General features: G+C 43.6%; 1 protein-coding gene across 15 annotated transcripts in view; it reads right to left on the bottom strand.

The window, feature by feature from the left end:
• Positions 1 to 16530, bottom strand: part of LOC124182895 (RNA-binding protein Musashi homolog Rbp6) — a 400556-nt gene that overhangs the window by 173855 nt on the left and 210171 nt on the right. For 12 of the 15 annotated variants that reach the window (XR_006870884.1, XR_006870885.1, XM_046570684.1 and 9 more), the window contains exons 4-5: positions 15446 to 15502; positions 13622 to 13706 (exon numbers count right to left, since the gene is read on the bottom strand). Coding sequence is in view for 13 of the 15 variants with exons in the window: in XM_046570684.1 (XP_046426640.1) it covers positions 13622 to 13706; positions 15446 to 15502 (142 nt within the window). In the remaining 2 variants the exon portion in view is untranslated. The remainder of the gene's footprint in view (positions 1 to 13621; positions 13707 to 15445; positions 15503 to 16530) is intronic. The other 3 variants (XM_046570689.1, XM_046570697.1, XM_046570685.1) reach the window with 2 other exon arrangements.

The raw sequence follows: 16530 nt of genomic DNA, 5'->3' as shown, positions 1-16530 counted from the left end.
ACATTATTATATATATATATATATATATACATATTAGGGTGATTCGTTTTCAATATAAATTGATATAAATTTTCAATATTTGGAAACCTAAAAAAAGGCGCTTTTCTCAACCACCCTAACACACATATATCAGATATAATATATAATTTAGTTTGAGCTGTGAAGGAATTGTTATTGAATTTTGAAACCGCAATTCGTCCAACGTTATCCGTGTTTGAACCAACGGGCTGCAAATACGCCGGTTAATTCGTCTGGCAAATTGAACGCAAATATAAGCGATTCTGTAGGTAATATGTTCGGCGTGTGCAGTGATTTCGGAATTATTCGTGCCCTTTTTGTTGTTTTTACTTTATTTTTCACCTGAAATCCTCTGTGATTCGTTTCGATTCACGGAGTGACCCAAATAAAAATAATAAAAATATTTAAAAAAAATCGCTATCGACGCCGCAGCTTGTATTTCCATATCTGGACTGTATTATTATTGGTCACGAAAGTATTTCATCTCGCGATTCCTATACACACCGACTCTACTGTGAAATACACATACATGTATAACGACACACTGGCGGATTAACGGAGGGCGGAAAGAGGTGGGAGTTCGTGTAATTAAAACTCGAATCCCCGTGTCGTCTGTTCATAAGCCACTATACCCGTAGCTTAGCATTTTAAAACAAATACAAATTAACATATATTTAATATACGAGAAACCGCGTGACCAATTTTAGCCATCTTTTTTTCCCGCAGGAAAATTTCCGCGTATCTATAACCGATTCTCCAGAGGGATTATAAGCCGCGATTTAGAATGGTCCAACGATTCTCCCGCCTCGCAAGCCACGGGCAGATTGCTCCAAGTATCCCGGAAGCTGAATTCCGGGAGCGTATTTCGCGTGCCAAAAATCGCTTTTCAAGACGGGATGAACCGGCCCGCGGAATTGGACGCGAAGAATCGGAAGATCGTAGACCGTTCAATGGTCGTGCGGATTTAATTGCAAATTTTACGTTGCGCAGCTTCGTTTTTTCTATACAGCAATAAAAAATCCATTACAAATTACTAATTAATCTCAGAATCGTTTCGCTCTAGAGGTGATGGTCACTGCCCGGATCTTTATTTTGATCGTAAAGAACGATCCGCACTCCGCGTGTAAGCTTACGTTACGGGCTTGCTGACGCTTTCGGATATAAAAATGAGCCGGTATAATAGGAGGAAGAGCACATCTGCGCGGGAATGAGATGATAAAATAACGGGTTATCGTAATTCTCAGTTTGCGGAAGAACATTTCGCGTATACGCAACAATTTGTGACAATATTTGGAAGCGCGATAGCGGCCGATTAAAAGCGTCGATTCGTACTGCCGGACTCGAGGAGACGTGTGGGATTCGTTCTGTACACACAGAGCAAAAGCCCCGCGGCATGACGGCCAATAGAGTCGTGTACACACCCGGAGAGGTTGGTCAGTTATATGGCCGAAGAACTGAGCGATAGCTTTTAATATTCGTAAATATACCAGCTGCGCGCCACGCCGGCTACGATATGCGGCAAGGCAAAGAGGGATGAGTTAACTCTGGAAATTTACTCTTATTCGAGTCGAGCTCAGCGTTGTTGGGCAAAAAAAAAAACATACCGTTTTCCATACAGCGATATGACGATGATGTTTAATCTAATTATTCATGCTTTCGTTGACAAGGAGAGAATAGAAAAAGACAGTCGAAATGCGATGATTATGTCGATAAAATTAAATAGAATTACCAGTTTAATAAACGACACGGTCTTTATTGAACGCAAGATGATATAAGGTTTGGTTATGACGAAGAAATTTTCCTAGATTATGCATCAATCTTTCCAAGCGACGAACTGGAGGAAAGTATCGCGTTAGCAACTGATTCGATTTTCTTGGATCAGTCGCAATGTTGTATACGGGCACATTTGGTGGGCATAAATCGTAAATCAAATCTGTCGGACCATTTCTAAAAAACATACCATCGTCTATGTTGCTGCTTGACAACAATTAAAATAGTAACAATCGATAAGTCCCTTCATCCAACAATAAGTAAATTTAATCGCGGTACCTAGTGAACCGAAATATATACCAACAGGAACAGCAACAATTTGGTGTGTCGAAGTGATCCCATTTCATTGTTCAACAATGTTCTTTTCCCCAGTCGCTGAACAAGGAGAGCGGGTTGAATTTAATAGAGAGTCCGAGTGTCGGGATTGTGTGTCGGTGACAGCTAACGTCAAAAGCATTCGGCGCCAGCAGCCTGCAATATTCGAAGGCGCGCATCGCCTGGCTTTGCTAGACGTCGCGTATTATAGCTGTACAGTGTACACGTATACGTACGATACCTATATGGGACAAATCCACTTCTCGCAGAATCGAAGCGAAGAGAAGTTCGTACACGTACGGTGCCGTGTAAGAGCCAGATTGAAAGCAGTTTTACGCGAGATATTCGAGTTTTGACTCGAGGAGATTTCGCGCGTCGATCCCTGATCTGAGTTTGATTTTTTTTAAGGAGACCTCTTTTCATCCACCCGTTCGAATCATCGTCTGACTGAATTGGCTCCGGTGACGCAAAGATTCGAGAGGGTGAAAATCAGTGATCGTCATCTTTGGAACCATGCAGAGGAGGAATATCATGGATGAAAACAGGAAGCAGCTGTCCCGCTGTTGCTGACGTTGCGAACTCTTTGGCGAGAAACCGGAAAAGATAGTCGTATCTAATCCGGCGTTATTACAGATCCAGGAACTGCATTCTCCCTACGGAATAATGCGGGATGATTATTCCTTTTTTTATCTGCACTTCTTTCAAACTCGATGCGATGAGTTTCACCGGCAAAATTCCCGCGATTAGACTTCGGTCTGGTGAAGCCGTTTGTCGCTGACACTTTGACATGGGGTGCGAGACGAGAGTGCACGGCGAGATGAGGAGAGAGAGAGAGAGAGGAGAGGGCGACAAGGCGGACATCGCAGGGCCGAGACTGCTGCGTCGGGCAGTTATGAGTTCCCGTAATTGTTTTGTCGCGCTTCGGGCGTCGTTGTCCAGTTTCTGCTGCAGAGAACGGGCAGTCAGACATTGCAGCGGCTAGTTGGCTAGTTACCCTTTCCGAGTTTGTGCAAACAGCGCGTGGACTTCGCCTACCGGATGCCAATTCGCCGGGGTAAATGAGCCGCCCCTAGAGATCGAGACGGCAAAGCGCTGGTGTGTTTGCACAATTTCACCGCGGAAGCACTGCAGCTGCAACGAAGGAAAAGAATCGGTTGCATCGTCCGAGTCGCGGCGAAACGAGAAATTTAGCGATCGTTTAATTGAATCATTGCCAATGTTTAGCAGTCACACTACAGAAGAGTTCTCGGTACTGATTGCTGTACCGACAGAGTCACGGAAACTTGTCCAAGGCACGAAGCCTTTTCGAGAATGTTCGTGGATGGCGGATATCACGGCTCTGATTGACTTTATCGATCCTTCGGAATTTTGCCGAGTAAGGGTTGAAACTATGGTGAGTCGGAGAAAATTGCCAGAAGGGTGGGGCGTCAAAATTATCATACGATCGATAACATCGGTTAACTAAGCGATCCGATGATCAATAAAGTCAACAAGAATGGGGATATCCCCGACCCTCTAACGTTATCGAAAAAAGGTTCGTCTTGGCTGAGCGTCGGTAACTGTGTCGGTGCAGGAATCTTAGTCCAGAACTCTCCTTGTATACCTCGTTGTTTGCTCAAAAGAAGAAAAAAAAAATACTTCAGCCACCTATCTCATTCTCTAAATTCGGAATGGGTGAAAATTCGCTGATTCCCAGTTACAAGTGCCCGTGTTTAGGGGAAATAATATTGAACAGATTCGCGCGTGAATGAAAATCACGAGGAATTCTTCTCCGATTTGTTTTCAGGTTCCAGCGGCTGGGGCAGGCGAAATTATCGAGCCGAGGAGAGAAACACGGCGTGCAATTAGCCGACGCTGCCGCCGCCGAGTGACTTCGATAATCGGCACGAAGGCCCCGGGCGGGTGTCTGCCGCTCTCCTCCACGGCTCACCCTCGTTCTCGTCCTCAACGTCCGTCCGAATCCCATCCGACTAGCTCTGCTAAGCCGCCGCCACTACTTCGTGGGAACTCACCGTCTGCTCAGCGAGGCACCCTTTAATTATCCACTTTCCTTGTAACTCCTGTTTTTCCCAGAGATTCTCGCAAACTTTTAAAAGCACGGCGATATCAACATTCCCCGCCACCCTCCCGAGCTACAAGCCGAAACTGCCCTTTAAACCCGGCGAAATGATCGGTGCGACGTATTCTTGTTACAGTTCACAGTCTGCTAAATTTTTTTCTCAATTTCAATCAATTATCGAACCATTTCTACGCATCTATAATCGCATTTGTACGTATATTGAAATATGTGCGAAAAGAGTCTAGATAATAATAACGGTGATGGCAAATTACTCGGAAAAGTTCTCGAACGAGTTTGAGGGTTGTAATTTTTACGGCCCTTCTCCTAATTACCATGTAATACGCACACGTGTATCTCGGACGAAGATACATCTGCCCGATAGGTGTTTGTTACACGAGATTGTGCGAGGTAGCAGTCATCCGTCAATTATAACCAGGGATGCGTGTATATACGGGTTCTCAATAAACGAGCCATTACGGGAATTGGTTTCATCTTATCCGAGTAAAGCAGCCTAGCAGCAACGGCGGCGGGTAGAATCGGCTCACCTCTCTCGCCGGTAGGTATATCATTTCAATTTTGTATCAGGCGTCGGCGTATGAGATACGTTAGTTTAGCGAGACCGTCGCCGCGGATCGGAGATGCGGGAGAAAAGCTGGAGAAAGTATGTGACAAACATTTTGGAAAAAGGTATAAAAAAAAGTAATCAAAAAGTATACAAAGCCGAGTAGAAAAAAAACGCACCCACACAAACGCGAAAACGAGGAAGGGGGAAAGAAGGATCGAGAAGCAGGCCAACAAACGCCCGAGTCGAAGAAGGAAAAATACGTTTCCGTTGCGATGCTGCATAAAAAGCGTCCCTCGGTTGCCCTGCAGTGATTGCATTTGCAATTACGACTCGGACCGCGTCGCGGATCGTGCTCTACAGCTTTTTCTCCACCGCACCGTTTTATAAATTACGCGTCAAAGTCCGACGGTTGGAAGTTTCGATCGTCAGCTCGAGCAGCATCGACGGACAAAGCTTGCAGGGCTTTTTTCCCGCCGCGGATGCGCGAAATCGTCGCGGATACGGAAAGAAGGATACGATCCTATTGCGAATATCCGTCCGGTTCCTTTGCGCTTCTGGATAAAAAGCGGACGGCACTCGCCATCCGCGTTACATTGCCGTCCCGGTTTTTCGCCCTCGCTTTCAGCTTTCCGTTTTACGCTAACCGTCTACGTTGGGTATATTCGGATCTTCTTGCCGCTTCGGCACGAAGCTGCGCTCCACCAGCACCACCGCTGAGTTTTACGCGTGTTTAATCTGAAAATGGATTGCCGCCGGAGAATGTGCGTGAGAGAGAGAGAGAGAGGTATATACATAGTATACGCAGAGCGAGAGGAAGAGAAAAGCTCTGCGACTGCGGAAATCTCTCGGCGATCCCTTGCTTTGCAGAAACGGACGGACAACGCGGAATTGTAACATGTTACTCGGAGCGTGATGACGGAGTCTCGAATTTTGGTAATTGGCTATTAACCAGCCCCGGCTTTTTCGATTGATGATGATAGAAGACGGAGAAACTCGGCCAAGGTTGCAGGGGATGGTTGGTATTTTCCCCTACGACGCCGCGGGCGTGGAATTATACGTGTATACATATATATGTATATATATATATATGTGTAATACACATATTATGATGTCTTACACCATAGAAGTGGCTAAATCCGGGGGTTGCAACGGTGTGTGCTGGGGAGTTGGAGAAAGTTTTCTTGAAAGACACGTTTCGAATTCCTCTGGTGAAAACGGAGCTGAGACGGAAAGAGCGAGGGAGAGAGATGCAGAGAGGAGAGAGCCATTAGAATGTCTTTTGTCTGAGATAGTCGGTGGGCGACATACATACATGTATACGTTGTACATACATATACGTACATAGGCATTCGCCATTCAGGGGTTCATAAAAAGAACGTATAACGTCCCTGGGGCCTGGCGATGTATCATGAGTCCCCCGCTCTCCTCTCCTCGCCGTCTTTTTACGACGTGAATCCGCGGAGCGAGTTTTGATTGCGCGAACGGTCGAATAAATGAAAAGCCAGTCGGTATCGAGCTCGGGGGTGAAATGAAAAAAAAGCGAGGTAGAGAAAGAGAGTGAGAGAGAGAGAGTAAAAGAGGAAGCAAAAGATGAAGCGAATGAAAAAAAAATCAAAAAAATCGAAAGGAAACAAAAACTGTATCAAACTTATATCAGGACCTTGCCGCGTTTCTCTTTTGCCGCTGAAAAAAAATCGCGAGGTGGAGAAGAAAAATGATGAAAATAATAGCGGTAGTAATGGCAATGATATAATAATAATAATAACGACTGGCGTAAGAAAAAAACAGCAAGCCGGAATAGTGTATGTACGTATACATATACATACGCATAGGTATGGTATGTTTATCTAACCGTGCAGGGAATGCCTTTTTGATTTGATAGATGAACCGGTTCCTCTCGTCTTTATCAATATTTAGTATTTGCCGGGAAATCGGGGCTGCAGTTACACGTTACCTTATAAAGCTCCGGGCTTCGACGTATAAGTTTTCGCTGACTTGTGGCTTTTTATCGAGCCCTTCGGGCACGCCGATTCTGCCCGTTCCATCGGGCGCAGCGGCCCGAGTATACTTATACGTACGTTTACCGGATATTACACTTTGTTTGAGCCGCGGTTCCGATAAGCCGGGTAAAAGGTGAGCTTGCTGTACACCTGCCTGACCCTTGAGCTTTTGTCAGCTGTTACGTTGAAGTGAGAATTTAAAACGAACACAGGCTGGGATTGATGAATTGAAATGGGACATCGTGACTTCGTGGCTAAGGTTTTAAAGAGGGTTACAGCTTGAACGGTCCAACATCATACCTATTTTGAGGAGTTTTTTTTACTTTAACGGCGCAGTGAAGCTAACTGGGAGAATCGCGAAAAAGAAACAAAAACGCGAAAAGTGGAAGAAACCTGGCACCGAGGGGGTTGCGGAACGCGGGAGACGTAACTCAGGACTTACCGGAAGGCGATAAGGATTGATGGGAGACGTCGCGATGGAGAGGGAGGAGGAAGGGAAAGGGTTGTTTTCCGTTCCAGAGGCAACTCCGGCCCAGAGTTTGAGGGTGCGAGAAAAAGGCTCAAGGAGGCTGATTGGTCAATAATCGACACTTTTTTTTTACCACCAGATAATATAGTCGGTACATTGAATATTCCTTCACTACGAGAACCTCTTTAATCTACGAAAATAGAGCAAATATTGTTATCGTAAACAAAAGTTTGATAGAGGCATCAACAAAATTTATGAAAATTTGCCAGATTCGTTCGATTTCGCTCTACGATGTCTGACTTTATTTAAAAGACAATTTCCTGTATATTTACTGATTGCGAGACCCTTTTTGTTCATCAATTTGGCATTGTTTAACATTACAAAATTGAAGTTGCACATTCATTATGATTGACAAACGGCGATGTTTGGTTGACTCCTGAGAAAAAAATAAATAAGCATCTCCTCGAGTCAGTTGCCAAAAATAGTTTTGCAAAAAAAAAAAAACTAGTTCGCGTAGAGTGAAATCGTAAGAATCTACTATATTTTCGACCATTGTCGCGCATTTTGAAACAAAGCAACGACGTCGAAAAAGCCTTTGTTCAAAATATATCAACATTTTTTATTCTAGTACTTTCAAAAAGATCCTCGCAGCTTAAGAATACATAAAAATTTGAAAATATATTACGATGTACGAACACCTCGTAACAATACATAAGATAAGATAAGAAGCGTAGAATTTGGGCCAACTGTAACCTCCGTGAAATACGTGAAATACGGGAATCTTTGACACGCAATTACAAGCGAATCTCAGGTACAATTAATCTCTGCGAATCCAACGAATCCAGTCCTCGTGCAACGAGTTTCGTATTTTCGGTTTTAGCCGCAGGCTGTTTTGCCGATTCGAGGACAGCGACGAATGGCCTCCAAAGAAGCGAAGAGAATCACCGACGACACGGAGAAGAAGCCGGCTAACAAGCGAATGAAATGCCGGGAGAGACCGAAAGTCTGGAAAGTCCGAAAAGTCGGGCGTCGCGTCGCATCGCCTTACAAAAGATGAACCCGCGAGACTGCCCGGTGTTGTTTTTATCATCATAATCATTATTGTTATTCCCCTATACTTTATATACTTATGTATGTCTGTAGCATTCCTTTGCCGATATGTTCCGTACCGCAGAGTCGATTTTGCCCCCCCGGAGTGGGTCGACGTATACGCGACGTTTACTTTCCGCCTTCGCTGAGCTTTTTCCGCGTCATTTTCGTCCGTCCCTTCGGGTTCCAGAGTCACGTTCGGTTTCAAAAAAGTCTGTTACAAAACTCTGACGGAATTATTTCCTTCACCGAATTTTCCCCCAACTATTGCACAAGCTTGCGTTATACGTACGACAGATATTTCTGCAAAAACTCACGGATATTCCGCTGCCAGTACTGATTTCGTTTCAGAATTGTTCACTGAACCTTGAATATCTCGGCAGTGACGAGAACTTTACACAGCGGAGTAATATTGGAATGGATTTCTCAAGGTGTTTCATTTAAAAAATAATTATCAGCCAGTACGGAAAGAATTATTATCGTTTTTCCAGTCTGTTAAATATAATATATATGCGTATATCGATTATGAATTACTTTCATCATAAATTTAGAGCGTATATAAATTTTGTGAAAATTAATAATCCCGGACAGAGGGGTTGTTTATACCTCGTACAGTTCTGCAGCCGGCCGATTCGCTTACACACTTTTCGGCAGGGTAGAAGGAGAAGGGATATTTAATACCTTTACTTAATAGTACTTTGAGCATGCTCCGAGTAACTACGGAAGCGTAACCGAGCCCCAAGTCCCGCTTTCGTTAAAACTTTTGCGCCCTTTATTAACGCCGAAAAATTTCGTCTTTTACTTGATATCATTTTTGTTTTCTTTGTTTTTTCAATTTCTTTTTCATTTTTATTATTTATTTATTTTTTTTTTTGTTTTTACTCTTTCACTTCTGTCTTGTTTGCGAGAAAACAAAAGCGGGCAGCGGCGAAGAAGGAGGGAGAGCGGGGGGGGGGGAGAGAAAAGTGGACGGACGACCCCATTTAATTTACTCGGTTAATAAGCGTACAGCCGCGGCGAAAAAGGTTCCGGCGTTAAAAAATGGTATTCAAAACTCTGGGAAAATAAATTTCTCCGTTTATACTTATATACACCATGCTTCGTACAACTTTTTTTTTTTTTTTTTCATACATAGACACGCAACGGCGGCACGGCGTGGATTTTCATTTTCCAAGGATCAACGCTTGCTCTCTCGTCCCCCCCCCCCTCCCTTATAATTGCGTATATCTCGTTTGGAAAGAAATAATTTCCACCGCGGGGCTAAAAGAAGTGGAGAACGGGACCTTATTTTAATCCGTCGAGTGTCGCCGCGTGCTTTTTAAAAACACCCCAGTGTGAATTCATGTATAGGTACACATATATATATATATATGTATATGCACGTACAGATATGGGTATAAATCCACTTTGTACATGATTGTATGTGAGGGAAAAAGCATTGGGTGCACTTGTTGTACATCTGAGGCACGCGTACACGTGTAAACGTACGCGAATATCGTTTGTGTCTAGATGAAAAGGTTCGTGACGCCCTTCTTGTCGCGCGTAGGTATACGTAGTTATATTACATATAGGTATAGTATATACACTAGCCATAGGTAGGTGAAATCGACCCTTCCGACCGGCGGTGCGCGATTTGTGGGGAAAAGCAGGCACTTTTCGTCTCTCGGTCTGTTGTCCTTCTTCCCGGCCGACTTCCGGGGGCCGTAAGGCGAGCCCCCTAATGGCGAATAAGGTCAACAATGTAAGCAAGGCCTACCCGGCAAAGTCGGTTGACTGCCTCGTCGCCGCCTCGACGAGAGTGTCGAGGTTTCCTTGGGGGAGGGGAGGGGGGAATATACCTTACATACATGTATAGGTATAGTATAGGTGTAGCTCGCCATGTCCGCGAGCTTGCAGCGGAATGGCGGCGTGGCTAATTCTGGAAGGGAGGAAGGGAGGACGGAGGCGTCGAAGCGTGAAATCAATTTTTTTTCGCCAAATTTCCACCCCCAAATCGATTTCCAGTTTTCAATCTCCTCGGTTTCCTGCACTGCAGCCTAATATCAACCCCTCATCACCGAGGGTGGAAAGAAAAAAGAGTATGAAAAAGGGGAAGAGAAGTAGGGAGGGGTTTGGGGGGGGGGGGGGAGAAACAAACGACGGGGGAAAGGGAAGAAGTGAAAAGAATAAAATAAAAACTTTCCGCGATTGATTTTATTTGAATTCATTTGAAATCCGGCCGCATTATAATATATATTGTACATATCTATACCACCCGCGTCGAGTTGACGCGCGCAAACCGCCCGAAAAATAAGCATTGCCGCTTACGCTACACTACGTCTCATCTGTGCTACAGAAATAATTTATTTCGAGACGAAGCGCGCGCGCGAGGGAGAGAGAGAGAGAGAGAGAGAGAGAGAAATGGAGACTCGAGCCACTGAGCCTTGAGGAAATTGTCTGCAGCCCCTCTTACAGAACTCACCACGACCACCGTCAACCCCCTTTCCTCGCCCCCCCCCCCCCCCCCCCCCCCCACTTCTTCTTGCGCCTTATTCTTACCGAGTGAGTCAACAATACCAGAAGCGCGTCCATTGTCGAATGCTTTTAAATTTGAAATATAAACCGCGTCTATATACCTCGTCTGCAGCCCTTCTTCCCTTCTCTCTCTCTCTCTCTCTCTCTCTCTCTCTCTCTCTCTCTCTCTGTTGTTATACCTTACAGTAGTCAGTGTAATACACGCGTTTTTCCCGTAGGTACAGGTGCTTTTTACTTCCGATTCTATACCATCGTAGTCCGTCTTGCTTGTAACTGCTGCTCTTCAGAAATGTTGTATTACCTACATGTACACGTGTCAGGTAACGTGTTCTTTGAACGAAATGCGTTTGAGATGAATTTTTTATTTTCTCTTTCTGCGTTACGCTGCTACCCCTTCCCGCCAGTAATTCACTCTTTAATCTACTACCGTGCTTTCGAAATTTTCATCACCGTCTGCTCGAGCAACCGGCGAAGTCGTTCGAAACAGCGGCGGGATTATTTTTCTTGTCCTCCTCTTTCCGCAACGTTAAATTTTTCATGTTCGTCCGCAGAAGGTCCATCAGCAAAAATTGGCGAGCTAAAAAATCGACTTCTGTAGCTGCAGATTCAGGAAACTTCACCACGAGTCATGTCACGTGTGTCTGTCGACTCGATGAAACGGTAATGATATTTCTGTTCCGATTTGTTGTTTGATTTTTTTTTTTTTTTCTAAACGCCTTAATTTTGATTCCCGTACTTTGTCGGTAAAGTTTTTTTGCTCTTTCTTAATTGTGTTTCCTTTTTTTTTATTTTTAATTTTTCACGGGGATAAGTAAAGCCGGTTACTTCGCGAACGCAAGGAGGCGGACGTTTAACGGATCTTGAGCAAACATCAAACAGTAGGCAAGCAGCAGGCAAGCACCGCGTCACACCAGAGAAACGGCGTCGTCCTGCAGCTCGAAAAATTAAGTCTCCCTTATTTAATTTGGAAAGTTGTTTAAAGGGGGGAGGAGGGGGGGGGGAGGGTGGTGGTGGTGGAGAACGCAGGCTTCCTCCTTTGACTTTATTTTCTCGGTTCTTATACTCCCCGTATAACGCGACAACCCGCCGTTATTTGCCTCCCGCCAAGCTCTTATACTTCTTCTTTTTCTTCTTCGCTTCTGCTTTATTTTTATTTCTTCCTCTTTCTTTCTCTCTCTCTCTCTCTCTCTCTCTCTCTCTCTCTCTTTCTCACGTTTTCTCGACGTCGCTTCGAAGCGACGAAGCTTCGAAAAATGCATGGCTAAAAAAAAAATATTCGGTTCTGAAACCACCGTTCCGTTACTAATTGAATAACTCAACGATGACCAGTTCAGCAGTCAGAAATTGACACGAAATGTTAACAATCCGCGATAGACAAAAAAAAAGAAAAAAATAGAAAAAGAAGATATGGATAAAAAAAAAAAACGTAGAGACGAACAAAATGAATCAAACGTTAAATGGAAGTCGATGAAATCCTGCAAATCTTACTTTATAAATGTGAACCAATTATATAGCTATACCACTGGAGAAAATCAGTGTATATAATACACTGTAAATCGGTGAAATATCAGTGAAGCGTCACTGAACCGTTAGTGTTTACGAACTGGTTTTTTTCCAGTGATAAAAGTACTTGCAACTGGGAACTCAAATTTAGAGAGCACGTAAACTGGAAAACACGGATTTTTTCCCCCGTACCAGTGCAAGCGATGGGAATTTCAATCCAAGAGCGAATGTTCGTCCCTCTTCCCTGAAACTCGGGCAGCCCTATAATTCGATGAAAATAATTAGCTTATCACAAACCGCGGATGGTGGCTCTCGACAGCGAAGCAAGACAATAACCGCGGATAGGAGCTGCAGCAGGGCGGAAGAAAAGGGACCGCGATAATAATAATTGCCAGCGCGGATTCCGGCTTGAATAAATATGTGTACAGAGGTATATATGTACAATATACATATACAGGGATGGAGAGGAGTCACGGGTTGGCGTCGGAAACCGCTTACTCAGAAAGGAATTGGTCAACCGGAATTGCCGAAGTGGTATAGGCGTTCAGCCCCGGTTTGGCATCGTGTAATAACGCAATAACGAGAGGACGTGAATTTCCAAGACATAGCTAACTAAGCCTAATTACGGTATTCCAATAAGCGTTACGCGTGCCAGTTTCTCTCAATATAAACGGCCGTCTTGTCCTCACTTCGCTCAAACGTCTTTCACAAGCCCCCCTTTTTTTTCACTTAGCGGACGTCCCGCAAATTCGTTTTCAATTTTTGTCCCTAAATTCAGGCTCATTAACGCGTACAGATCTTTTCCCGTTACTTAACCCTTAAACTGCCGTTGTAGCATATTATCTACACGGGTGAAGAAGCTGTATCTTTTTTTTTTTTATCTTCTTCAATTTCAATCTGAAAGTTCGGAAATAATTTGAGAAATAGTAATAGGCACTTTAAAGAAAATGTTCAACGAATAATTTGATTTGAAAAACTTTTTATTTAGGTATGAAAATTGAAAAACTCTATTTTCAACAAGTGTGATGTTTAAACATTTTGTTTGAGAAAAATGATTTTTTTTAATGGGAAAGAGGCCTGGCCGTTAAGGGGTCGAAGGCTCGTTCCTTGGACTCTCATGTTTAAAATACCAATTTAAATTCCATCGCGATGATCCGTCGACCGACTTACAATCAGATATTGTACACGTAAGCGCGAGGGAAATGATTTATCACGATCGAAGGTTGACCATCGATCTTTTCATTACAATTATTAGTTGGGAGGGGAAGAGAAGGGACGAAAGGGACATGAGAGTATATTTTTCAATACGATGTACTTACCTTTTTGCCGTCGAGTTCGTGAGTGCCTTGAGCCAAAACTTTGTCGACGCTGGCTGGATCCGCGAACGTGATGAAGCCAAAACCTCTGCAACACAACGAAGCGCACAGCGTTGAATTCATAAGTCGGTTGATATCATCCCTTGCACAGGGTGTTGCTAGCAATTAATATAATAACCACGGACTAATCGATTGATCGAAACTAACAAATGAACAAAATATGTGGACGAAAAATAAAAGTAAAGATATAAGAAAAAAATTGGAAAAACGAAACATCGAAAAATTGACCCGCTAATTACAAATGATAATTTGCAAACACGGCTTTGCTTCGAATTTCGGGATCAACCCTTCCTCTGATTCTCCGTTTCTCGTTCCCCTCACTTGTATTTCTAATCCTGACAGTGATTGCGGATTGTAAAAAAGTCGGCTTGTTTTCTCTCAATTTACAAGTGTTGCGGAAAAAGGTGAGGCGAAAATGGAATTTAAAAAGGGCTCCCCATTTCATCCGTAAATAGAAGCCTGCACAGCTACTCGAAAAGAGGTTCAACGAATACTTCTCACACGAATCCCGCAGGCCTGAAGCATGGTTATTGATAATATCTCCACGTTATTTAGGGTGTAAGCATGCCTCAGAAATCAAACGCGGCAATATCCATACTCGTTCCAGCTCTTTTTTACTCCTCGTGATCCTGTCCAGTATTTCTCTTCCCTCTGTCCGACCCGACGGAACACTTTGCACCCCACCACCCGGAGGTTTAACCCCTTTTCGAACTGTGCAACAACTCGAGTCGCGCCGTATATAATACAATTCGATGCGTTACACATGGATTGGATTTTATCGATTTGAATTTCAGAAGTACAACGACGTACGGAAGCCGAAGGAGATACCGCTCCATGTATTGTATTCTTTCGAACTTTGGTTAAACTCGATCTACATTCCAGGGAGAACGATTTCTATACTCCCAACCCGTTCCTTCGGAAACGTTTCAGAAGTTTTGTGCAATATGAACCGTGGGTATTTTTATTTTTTTTTAGTCTTGTACACGCGCCTTGATAATTAACCCCGTGTTGAAACAGGACTCAAGTATAGAATAGAGAATTCGTTCGTCATGTCGCGCATAACGCAGTTGATACCGAAGCCGTTGATTACACTACACAGCAAGCTGGGAAACATATTAATTTTCACTGGTTATATTTAAGCTGAGAAGAAAAACGCAACTTTTTCTTATTTTTAGTCTTATTTGTACCATGCTAATGTTGATAATTTTTTCCGGATTAAAAATCAACTCTTCATCTCTCGCGGAGAGCAAGAATCGAGAATGAATCATGGTTGAAAAATCTGGGTACCAATAATTTGATACTGCCGATGTGAATGGCAATTATAATTGTTATTAAAAAATATACATATATATATATATATATATATATATAAATAAATAAAGAAAATTACGGAAAACGAAAAAGAAAGAATTGGAGAACGGTTAACAACGACATTCAAGTGAACAGACTGGAGAATTGTATATGAATATAATAATGCACGAAAAGGTGTGAAGAAGAAGATGTGCAATGCAAATAATGTAATTCTATGTATATAATGAATATAGGTATCTGATTTTGCTCTTCTTCCTCTTCTCTCTTTAATTGCTCTACAATTTTCGTTACGTTGTTTATTATTTTTTCTTTTCCTCTCTCTCTCTCTCTCTCTCTCTGTCTCTCTCTCTCTATCTTTCTTTTTCTCCCTCTCTCTCTCTCTCCCTCGCTTCTACGCTCAGTCCGTTGATTTGAGGGTCGTTGATGAGATGGTAAAGATGTGCGGTGTGCACGTACCTTGGTGTAAACATGCGGCCAGTGCTATCCACCACATACGAGGCGAGCTCACCGCTGCTGAAATTAACACACAGCTATGTTCACTTTCACACTGTTTCCACCAAGTGCCAGCCCTGCACCACCTCGCTCTTTTCATTTTTCTACATCATTGTCAATACGTGCGTATTACATACAGACCGATACTCTGTGTAAAAATATAACAACTTTGCAAACGATCGATTCTTTCTCATTGATATTTATAAAAATTACCGAACTCGTTTCTCTCTAATCTTTTTTTCTTTTTCCATGTCTTTTTTACTTTACTTTCTCAATTCAAGCGCGATCACGAGATGGGCCAACAGCGAACGCGATTCTTGTAGCTTTGAAATGCTTTTACACAAATCGTTGAATCGCGTCGAAAGTTGGCCCACTTCCTTCGTTAATGCACTCGAGGATCTAACAAGTTGATCTACCCGTGGTAACAGGGTAAGGGCAGCCACATTGGACGACGGTCGATTCGACGAATTCAGCCTGAGCCATAAAAATTGTGCGTCAAGAAGGTTTGGGGATGTGCAATGCAGTGCGGTGCGGTGTGGTGAAATTGGCGCGATACGGGGTGATTTCGGCGAGGTTGTTTGACGGTGGGAAGGGGAGGGGGTGAGTAATGAGTGACGATTTGGAAAAGGAGGTCATTACGCGTGTATGCGGCGTGCGATGACGGAGGGTAGTATCGGGGGGGTGTGGAAAATCACGTCGGTACAATCGGGTACAAATGACAGCTCGCTGAATCGGCGGTCATCCAATCAACATCAAAACACCAAACGTCACGATACAACACCATCAGCATCTAGGCACATAATATAGGTATAGGTTATGTTCTATGTATGCACGCTAACAACAAGTCTGTATTCAACTACACAGCAAAAATAACAAAACTACACTGCCATTAACAGATACGCAGACACGCGCGTATACCGTCTATGGTATACAATTATATCTGCCTGAAAGCTGCAAGCTGCGAGCTCCTCTTTCATAATACAAGCATTACCGCGGGACCGTCCTTTTCAACGATAATCGCGCTTCGCTAGCTGGGTCAATTCATTCGC

This window comes from Neodiprion fabricii, chromosome 5 (genome assembly GCF_021155785.1).
Source record: "Neodiprion fabricii isolate iyNeoFabr1 chromosome 5, iyNeoFabr1.1, whole genome shotgun sequence".
Classification (NCBI taxonomy): domain Eukaryota; kingdom Metazoa; phylum Arthropoda; class Insecta; order Hymenoptera; family Diprionidae; genus Neodiprion; species Neodiprion fabricii.
The sequence above is the reverse complement of the archived record's forward strand: the minus strand, read 5'-3'. Positions and strand labels throughout refer to the sequence as shown.